Raw genomic sequence first — 10756 nt, forward strand, 5'->3', positions numbered from 1 at the left:
GTTTCTGGGGTGAATGGCCAGTTTCCACACTGTAAGGAATCTAAATCTAATCTAAATGACTGTCTATGTGTACTTTGCACATCTCCCTCTGTCTCCATGGTTTTTCACCAGGTGCTCTAGTTTTCTCCCATAGTCCAAAGATGTGCAGGATGGGTGAATTGGCCAAGCTAAATTTCCCTGTGGTGTCCAGGGATATGTTGGTCATGTGGATTGGCCATGATAAATGTGGGGCGACAGGGATTGGGTGGGGGTTGGGGCTGGTTGGAATGCACTTCAGAAGGGTTGGTGCAGACATGATGGGCTGAATGGCCTCTGCACTGTACTGATTCTGTGAAAATATGCTCTAGTTGAAACAACCCTGCTACTTGCTTTCCTGCTCATGGTATGCTTACTTAGCAACAGAATCTAACTCCTATTTGCTTTGAGGGTTAATTTATATCATTAGCATGGGGGAGCAGGATCCAGGATTTTATTAAGAGATTTAGATGCGGGTAAAAACTGAGGAGGTAGATGAATTGGAATTTTCCAGATGGATTTCAAGAGGAGAATACCTTAGAGTCATAATTGTTGTTGCCTTTTGTACAATGTTAGATAGCTGTGTAAAAACTGACTCAGAAGCCTGGTGGTTGTTCAGTGAAGACTGGCAGCTATTCTGAGTAGGTGGAAGAAATGCTGTTTTCACCCCTCAGAGCTAAGGCTACAAAGGCAACCAGTTGATCTGTTAGTCATATGGATTGCACAGAAGTTGCTGATATTAAACACTCCTTCCAAAAAAATAGCATTTCTATCAAAGGGAAGTGGATACTACATGCAAAGTCTGTGAAATCAAAGTTGCAGTACTGTTCTAGTAAATGTAGAGTTTGCAGGATGATGTATACAAGTTGCTTCAATTACCAAGAACTTGACAGGTGGAATGCAATATGGCAAATTGTCAAGTTATCCATTTGTGTAGGAGAAAATTAAATTGCAGAATATTTTTGATTAGTGATGGAATCAAGAAATATTTGCATTCAGAGTGGCTTGTGTGTCCTTGTATGTACGTGAATCGTAAAAAGTTTGGTCTGATTCGTCCATGCTGACCAGATATTCTAAATTAATCCAGTTCCATTTGCCAGCAGTTGCCCCATGTCCCTCTAAATCCATCTGATTCATATACTGTATCCATCCAGATATCTTTTAAGTCCAGTAATTGTACCAGCCACCTCCACTTCCTATGGCAGCTCATTCCATACACACACCACCTGTGTGACGAAGTTGCTCCTTAAGTCCCTTTTAAATCTTTCCCCTCACACCTTAAACCTATGCCCTCTAGTTTTGGATTCCCTCATGCCAGGGAAAAGACCTTATCTATTTACCCTATCCATGCCCCTCATGATTTTCTAAACCTCTATAAGGTCACCTTTCAGCCTCTGAGGTTCCAGGAAAAACAGCCTCAGCCCATTCTTCCTCTCCCTATAGCTCAAACCCGTCAGTCCTGGCAACATCCTTTTAAATCTTTTATGAGCCATTTCAGGTTTTACAACATCCTTCCTTTAGCAGGGAGATCAGAACAGAATGCAATATTCCAAAAGGGGCTTATCCAATGTCCTGTACAGCCACAAGATGACCTGCCAACTCCTATACTCAATGCACTGACCAATAAAAGCAAGCATATCGTATACCTTCTTCACAATCCTGTCCACCTGTAATTGTAATTAGAGTTAAAAAAAAATACTGTAGGATTACATTTTTTTAGGATACTGGTGAGGCCACACCTGGAATGCATTATTTTCTCATCGTCATCTTATAACATAATTATATTACAGGGAGTGCAACAGAGATTCACGAGACTGATTCCTGGGATGAGGGCTTGTCCTAACAGCGGAAATTAAGTACATGAGGTCTATGTTTACCTAACATTTAGAAGATTAAAAGGAGATCTAATCGAAACACACAAAATTCTTAAAGAGTGATACAGAAGCGATGCCGCCAAACTGGTTACGAGAGCTGGAGAATCACGACTATGGTTTCAGAATAAGGGGTGGCCATTTAGGACTAAGAAAACAAGAAATCTCTTCACTCAAGTGATTGAGAGTCTTCTGAATTCTCTCCCTCCACTGTTGAAAGTGTTCAAGACACGAGTCGATAGATTTGGAAAACCAAGGGAATCGAGGGTCATCAGACTAGATTGCTAAATGTAAAGTTAAAAAAGAAGGCTAACCTTGGTCTTATTTGAACATTGAACAGCCTTGAGAGGCCAAGCCAAATGATCTAATTATGTTATTATTATTTATTATAAACATACAATTTAATTGAAATGCCATCAGGCAGACTTCGCTGTCTCTGTAACCAGTGTGTAACAGCAGTATGTGAATAATGTCTCTTCATAGAAGATTCAAATGACCTAATATCTGGTAGCCTCCTAATCCATCAACCTGATTACATATGCTACTCTGTTACAGGTCTCTGAACACACAGAATTAGCTTGGATTCTGAGTTGTCTGACGAGTATGCCAAGGTTACGTCATTTACCTCAATGGAAGGTATTCTCTTCTTTGTTGAATAAGTAAAGTCTGTATGAACTCTTTATTCCAAAACTGCTATTTTTCTGAGGTGGTATTGGTAAGGTTGTTGGAAAATCTCAAGTGCAACTGGAATGGGCATCAACTGTTGGCCTAACTAATGGCACTCCCATCCAAAGAACAAAAAGCATACAGATTGTAGCTGCAAATGTCTTTCCTGTGTAGATTAAAGAGTTTGAAAATAATTTAAATATTTCACACTTAGTCACTCATAATCAAAAGTTTAACAATCAGCAAATGTTTAACAAGTGGGATTCATATTATAATTACAGGATAGATGTTTCCTGAGCAGTCACTTGGTGGCACAAAACTTTGTTACACCTCACGAGGGTAGGCCCTGGAACTCAAGCCTCACCACTCCCAGAATCAGTACTCAGAATTCCCCAATTTATGTGGCTTTTCATCCGAGGTTGACAGAAGCACAGACCAGCACAGCTGGTCAGGCAGCATCTGAGGAGCAGGAGAGTCGATATTTTGAGCCTAAGCTCTTCATCAGGAATCATCAGCTCTTCCTGATGAAGAGCTAATGTTCAAAACATCGACACTCCTGTTCCTCGAATGCTGCCTGACCAACTATGATTTTCCAACACCACACGTTTTTTACTCTGATCTCCAGCATCTGTAGTCTTCGCTTTCTCCTAGAAGTATGGACCAGGCTTCTTTACTTAACAAGGATGACTATTTATTATAAATGCAGAGGAACCTCGACTATCCAGCATTCGATTATCCGAATATCGAATTATCTGGCAAAATCGCAAGGACCCGATGCTTGGCTAAACTATGTTATCCGGCATTCGATTATCTGGAATTCGATTAACTGAACGAAATACTCCCCGCCCATGTCCTTCAGATAATTGAGGTTCCTTTGTAAATGGATTCTAACTGCAGGCCAACAATTATGAGCCATCAGTGTATAATTTTACTAATTAAGATTCTAACCCTGTTAAAAACTCCCATCTACATGTACATATAGACAGACAAAGATGAGGAAAAGTTCATGTGTTTATTGATGGAGGGAAAGACTGGAATGGCAGTTCTGAATGGTCCCTGTTCACAGCATTTGCTGAGATGAGCCTTGATCAGAATGCTACTTCCTGATCTTCCTTCTCCAGGTAGTTTCACTTGTTTGCAGGAGGCACCAGGTGACTAGGTCTCACTTTCAAGGACTAGGACTTGGACTTGGACTTATCAACTAAAAGCCACGGCCTACAGTAACTGAAATGGGCAAATAGATTGACTATCTTTAGGCTTTGTTTTAACTGCAGGGCACAAACAACTCCTTATCCTCCAGAGCTCCAATAATTTCTGCCAAAGCATTCACACCTCAAAGCTATGCAGCTACCTGGAAACCAAGCACATAATTATTGGCAGGCATAAGGGTTTTGTCATTGGTCTGTGGTCTGGTGACCAGTGATCAGTCAGTGACTTGTTGCTGACAAAAACTTCATTCTAACACACCCCTTGGCTCCATCTCATCTGTGAACTAATCTTCAATTACTGCTTGAACAAGCAGCTATGTTAACAATACTTACATTGAGTGTTGGTTACTTGCTTTTAAAAAGTGCAACAATCCTTGGTCTTTGAAATGGTTATATTCCCATTTCAGTCCAAAGTCAAAAGTTCAGGAAATTAAAAAGATACAATGTCAAGGAAAAGATTTTGTTTTAGATATTAAAAGCATTGAGGAGTATGTAGAGAAAGGGGAGAATGATGATGAGTCATATTGAACAGCGAAGCAGACTCAAAGCGCCAAATGGCCTACTGCTGCTTCTGTGTTTCCAAAGCATTTCATGTTGCATTCTTCAAAACAAATGCAGAATGCTAAATTTCAACCAAGCTCATCTATTTTATATCAGTGGGGGAGAAAATGGTGCTGAGTGGTTGGCAAATCGTCTCTGATTGGCCAACAGGTTGCCATGGAGAAAGTAATGGTGAACTTTGCTCTCACAGCTAATTCACAAAATGGGCAAAGCTTGAAGGTGTATGAATTTATGTCACTGATTTGGATGAAGTAGAAAAATAGGTAAAAACAATGACTGCAGATGCTGGAAACCAGATTCTGAATTAGAGTAGTGCTGGAAAAGCACAGCAGTCGGATGCTGCCTGAACTACTGTGCTTTTCCAGCACCACTCTAATCCAGAATGAAGGAGAAAAATGTTTGGTTGCTGTGTTGATAAAATGCCACCAAGATAGGAAAGAAAGTAACAAAAACAGAAATTGCAGGAAAAGCTCAGCAAGGCTGGCAGCATCTGTGAAGAGAAGTCAGAGTTAACGTTTCTGGTCCAGTGACCCTTCTTCAGACCTTTCTGAGGAAGGGTCACCAGACTCGAAACGTTAACTCTGATTTCTCTTCACAGATGATGCCAGACCTGCTGAACTTTTCCAGCAACTTCTGTGCTTGTTTCTGATTTATAGCATCTGCTATTCATTCAGTTTTTATGAGGTAAAGAAGTAGTTTGTGAAGAGATAATATTAAGTCTCCAAGGAGATATAGAAATGTTAAGTGAGTTGGCGCAAATGTGGCAGCTGGAGTACAATGTAGAAAAATATGAACTTGTCCATTTTACCAGAAAGAATAGAAAAGCAACATGTTATTTAAATGGAAAGTGATTGTAGCATTCTAAGCTAACAAGAGATCTGGTTGTCCGGTATATGAAATACAAGATTAGAAGGTAAGAACAGCAGAAGATTAGGAAAGTAAATGGAAGATTGTCCTTCTATTCCAAGGGGATTGGAATTGAAGAATACCAATTTTACTAAAAATGAACAGGGTGTTGATGAGACAACAGCTAGAATGCTCCAAGCAGTTTTGGTGTCCATATTTGGGAAGGGATAGAAATGCCTTCACTCTTTCACTATTTGGGATTATGGGTGTTATTTTATGAGAGAATTTTGGAGAACCGGGATTTATCCACAGCATTTGAAAAAGTAAGAAGTGATTCTAATGGGACAAGAATTCCTTGGGACACTTAATAGAGTGGATGCTGAGAGAATGATCCCATTATGGGAGACACTAGAACTAGAGGATGTAGTTTAACATTAACAAATCTTGCAGTTACATCTGAGATTGGGAGAATTTTGTTTTTCGAAGGGTCTGCAGCCTTTGGAACTCTCCCAGAGTCACTGAGTATTTTTAAGTCTGAGAGAGACACTTGACTAACAATAAAGTCAAAGGTAATTGGGGTAAGAGGTATAGCAAGCAGGAATGTGGAGTTTAAGGCCATAATCTTTTATAATCTTATGGAAAGGTAGAGCTGGTTCAACAGGTTAATTGGCTTTCTACTGCTTCTAATTGATATGTTTGTGTGTTTGTAATCTGAAATCAGTTATGTTACAAATTTGATTGATAATCTTAGAAGTAATCAGTTAAGCTTGTCATGTGGCTCATTTAAGCTTCCTATGAGTGACAAACAATCATACACATGGACTTGTTTTCACATTCTCTGCAATCGAAAGGAATATGTTCAAACCTTGCACTTCTTTGAATTTATTTTGGGCTTTCAAGAAGCTTATTTTTCTTGCTGTAGTACAGGAAAAAAGTTAAACAGACCCTGAATTGCTGTAATTTATTTTCATCCCTTAGCTCTACAAAGGTTAGACTTGAGTGATACAGTGTACATTATACAGTTAATCTTAATGTATCAGCTTGGTTATGTGGTAAAACATACACCCCAGACTCCCAAAGTCCTGGGCCTATTCTCAGACTTCATAATTTAAGTCAGTACTACGTTGTAGCAGTGAGAATGCCTTGCTGTCTGGTGTGAGATTCCTCAGATAGAATGTTAAACTAAGGTTCTGATTGCCTATTCAAGTGAATGTAAAAGATCCCTCAGCACTATTTGGAGAGAAATAGTGAATTTAGCTTGTGTCCTACCCACCACTGCTCCCTCAACTAAAACAGATGTCCCTGCTAGTTATAAGACCTTGCAGTGCAACACTCAGTGTTTCCCCGGGTAACCATAACTAGTCATCAAAAGTAGTTAATTGAATATAAGGCATTTAGGATATACTGAGGCTGAAAAGAATGCTCCCAAATTATTCTTGCTTTCTTCTTGGCCATAATAGTGAACTATTAGGCATTGCACTTGCTTTTTATTAGAAGAGTAAAGGGTTGCTTTCAAACATCCCTGTATGCAAAACTCTAATTGTCTGAACAAAATCTGCTTTGAGAGTCCAACCATTATAAAACAACTAATAGAAACAACCCAATTTACATTAAAAAGAAATTCCTGAATCCTTGAAAAGATTAGTTATTTTATGATATTTTGCAGATGAAAAGCTCTGGTCAGAAGGAAGAGGGCAGTTTGGGACTGTTCACTTACCCAGTTCTGCAGTCCGCAGATATTCTGTTATACAAGTAAGAGATACTTTAACTAGCATACAAATAATTGTAAATAGATATGGGGATTTACGAGTCAAACTCTTCATGAATACCGGTGTGTAAATTTCTATATCTCTGGCCATTTTTCCTTAATCTAATGATGCAACAATGTACAGGAATCAACATTCAACAAGCATTGTTAAATACTTGGATATTCTTCGGGCTCTTGACTTGCTCTACTGAAATTCAAAGATGTGTTCCACGTTCAATCTAGTTGCTTCCTTTTATCAGTTATAGCATGTATTCTAATCTGGCCAAGCACATTTAACTAGCTTTGATTGCATTGCTTAGACTGTCTTTTTTGCTAGTACTGATTTATCTAATGTTCTAGATTTGGGTGGTCTGTTTATCAACTTTGGACAGTGATTTAGTTCTTCCAGTTTAAGCATTTGTCATTAGCTGTAAGTACGTCGGTGTGCTGACTAAACAGTGTTGGATCCGTTAGTTTCCCAAGGTCAAGTATGATTTTGACAAATATTACAGCTTCCTATCTCTGAATAATTAAAAGACAGGAAACACTAGCATTTGTTTAGCATCTTTTTGTAAGCACAGGATGTCCCAAAAAAATTTCCAGTCAATGAAGTACTTTGGAACTAGGGTCACTGTTGTGATGTGGAGAGTTCAACATGCAATTTATAGATACCTGACATGTACAAGCAGCAAAGTGATAATGATCAGACCATCTCATTCTGTGATTAAGGGATAAGCATTGACCAGGACACTGGGGATGAACCCCCTGCTGCTCAGCAAAATAGTTCCATGGGATCTGTGGCATTCCCTTGAGCTTAGTAGTCTGCAATGTTGGTTCTAACAAGACAGTGTCTCATTTATATTCCTAAATTGAATTCCAATTAACCTGTCCAGGTGAGACCTCTGTGTATCTGCATACTGAGAGATTCTTCCTCAAAGCTAGGCAATTAAATGTTGAGGGAATTTAGACAGCAATGTCTCTGGTCTGCAAATATTTCAGTTAGCTTGATATAGCTTTAAAAACGTAGACTCGGGGACCTAGGGAAAATCAATGGGCATTTCATAAACCAGATTTCCTTCCACATTGAAATTGCAATTAATTTGGTGTCAAGTTGACCTGGTGTGAGACCACTTTCAGCGGAAATTTGAGACAAGTTAATAATCAAAATTATTCTGCAATTTTATCCTATTGATGTACTCCACCATGGCATGAGTGATCTTGGAGGCTGTTTGCAGGAGTAAAATTAGACTTCTGCCTGGAGGAGACATGAAGTCAGCAGAGGATGTGCGCTGCCAGGCAGAAGCTACCGGTGAGAGCTTCAACCAGTTCGAAGTGCGGATCATATTTCAATGTCTCCGGTGACCTTTAGGTATAAAGTGACCACCCCCTGAAGCTCGTCAATGGTTGGGGGTGCAAGAATTCTGAAGGAGCCTGATTTCCAATTAAGAGACTTCTCTACAGAGATGCAGTGTGACAGGCAGGCATTGTGTATCATAGAATGACCAATTTGCTTGCTATTAGACCTCTCCTTGAAATGTTACCTGTATTGTTCTTTAGGAAAGATCTCAATAAGATTCTTCTTATATCCGATAAGGTCAACCCATGTACCTGTTGGAGAGGATCAGATGCAACATCTGGAGTTGACACAGGATGTCGCCCGAATTTTCAACAACCATTATGGCCATCTCTTTCCTATACCAAGAGCTATTCTAAGTGAGTACACCAGCAACTGGTCATGTTATTACAGTTCCTTTTGTTTAATGCATACCTAAAGTGTTTCATAGGAGATTTGGATTATTCAGACGGCAAAGTGGAAAAAAGAACTAAAAGAGATGATTTTTTAAAAATGGATTTTGAGAAGTAATTAATTGATATAAAGGCTGCTAGACAGAAAGGTTCAGAAGGAGAGCTTGTGCATAATGGTTGGAGATTTTAGCAATGAATGCTGAACATAGTGGAAGAAATGCTGAAGATAGCAGAGATGGCATTTCAAAATGAGAGCAAGGTCAATGAGCAGCAACATAAGTCATTGAAAGTGAGTAAGAATGAGATGGCAAATAATGCTGGACTTTGTGCAGGATAAGATAAGGTCAGCACTGCAAAAAGCAAACTTTAAGGTTATGAAGGTTTTGAGAGCAATGGGATTGAAGAAGGGATGTAAATGACCATGCTAAAAATAATGAGGGAGTCTATATTAATGACAGGCCAGATGTGACACTGTAGTTTTGTTCAGGGTAGTGCAAGCCACTGAAATTTCACACTGATTCAGTTCAAGAAAGCAATCAGGAAGAGAGAGAAAATCAAAGCCCGGGACTCGAAGTTACTGATGGGAAGTGAAGAGAATTGGTTCTATCAGGTCCGTGTTGAAGTGGAACAAGTTCAGGCCCAACCTCTATTTGACTGAATTTGCACAGCGAAAGATTGCAAACTCAATATTGCTTTATATTTGAATATTACTTTACTTTTCCATTATTCCCCCTTTCTTTGCAGGTGAAACTAAAAAAATTAAATCATTGAGGAACCCTATTGCAAAGATGTCGAAGTCAGACACTCAAACGTTAGCAACTGTGAGTATCACAGATTCACCAGAGGATATACTACTGAAGTTTCGCAAAGCAGTAACAGACTTCACCTCTGAAGTGACGTATGATCCAGAGACACGCCCAGGAGTATCAAATCTGGTAACAGTGCATGCAGCAGTGACTGGACTGACTGTTGAGGAAGTAGTGCATCAAAGCAAAGGATTGGACACTGCACGCTACAAGTATGTGGTGGCTGAGACAGTCATTGAAAAATTTACACCAATAAAGAATGAAATTGAGAGACTTAAAGCGGAGAAAGGTTTCCTGGAGCAAGTCTTAAACTGTGGAGCTGAAAAGGCAAAAGAATTAGCAGGCCCCATCTACCATGAAATCCGGAAACTGGTTGGTTTTAGTTAACTCTGTATCAATAATAAACTGTAGTTACTGGTTTACCTTAGCATTTTGATAACATCTGTTTGAATTAAAACCCTGTGGAAGAGTTAATCATGACATACAAAAGGGTGGTCAGTGATTATTTATGACATATGCATATTAAGATCTGCGCGAGTTATTACTAAATTTAGAAAAGTCTGTTGATGATAGCTGGTATAATTCTGAGATCATAATTTATTTGTAAATCCTATAAAAATATCGAATACAGAGAAGCATGCCATGTGTAAGCAGAAAATAAAGGGCTTGCCCAAAAGCATATTAATTGGGAGTGAAAATTAGATTTTTTTAACATGGCTTGTCAAAGCCAAACTAGATCCAAGCCAGTTCCCAAAGAAAATGAAATGTGTATAACCATTAAATAATTACAAGCATACTGCATTATAAGAAACAGAGGCAAATTTGGCTACTCACCCATCAAGCTTACTGTGCCATTTGGTACGATCGTGACTGAATATCAATTTCTATTCCCTATGAATCCTTCACCTATAAATTCCTTTGTCTTCAGATTTGTTTGGTATCCAAAAATCTACTACTATGGTCAATCTATAATTCTTTGTCTTAATTATACTTAACAATTTAGCATTCATACCCTTGATTTTGAGACACGGAATTCCAAAGATAACATTTTTACTGGCTTTTTATTTTGAGATTGTGACCACATATTTGAGTCTCTCCAGCCAGGAAGCACCTCAACATCTACCCTCTCAAACCCTCTAAGGATTGTATATGTTTCGATGAGATTGCTTCTCATTCTTCTGAACTCTCGAGAACATAGGCCCACTCCACTCAATCTTTCCACATAGAACAGCCCTTTCATCTCAGGAATCAACCTCGTGAATCTTAACTACACCCATTCTAAGTCATTGG

At 39.0% G+C, this 10756-nt stretch overlaps 1 protein-coding gene across 3 annotated transcripts in view; it reads left to right on the top strand.

The window, feature by feature from the left end:
• The window catches only part of wars2 (tryptophanyl tRNA synthetase 2, mitochondrial), a 73294-nt gene extending 63143 nt beyond the window's left edge, over positions 1-10151 (top strand). For all 3 annotated transcript variants that reach the window (XM_072585259.1, XM_072585261.1, XM_072585260.1), the window contains exons 3-6: positions 2442-2522; positions 6834-6919; positions 8509-8627; positions 9405-10151. In XM_072585259.1, coding sequence (XP_072441360.1) covers positions 2442-2522; positions 6834-6919; positions 8509-8627; positions 9405-9853 — 735 coding nt within the window. In that variant the 3' untranslated portion in view covers positions 9854-10151. The remainder of the gene's footprint in view (positions 1-2441; positions 2523-6833; positions 6920-8508; positions 8628-9404) is intronic.
• Positions 10152-10756: the final 605 nt, after the last annotated feature.

This window comes from Chiloscyllium punctatum, chromosome 15 (assembly GCF_047496795.1).
Source record: "Chiloscyllium punctatum isolate Juve2018m chromosome 15, sChiPun1.3, whole genome shotgun sequence".
Classification (NCBI taxonomy): Eukaryota; Metazoa; Chordata; class Chondrichthyes; order Orectolobiformes; family Hemiscylliidae; genus Chiloscyllium; species Chiloscyllium punctatum.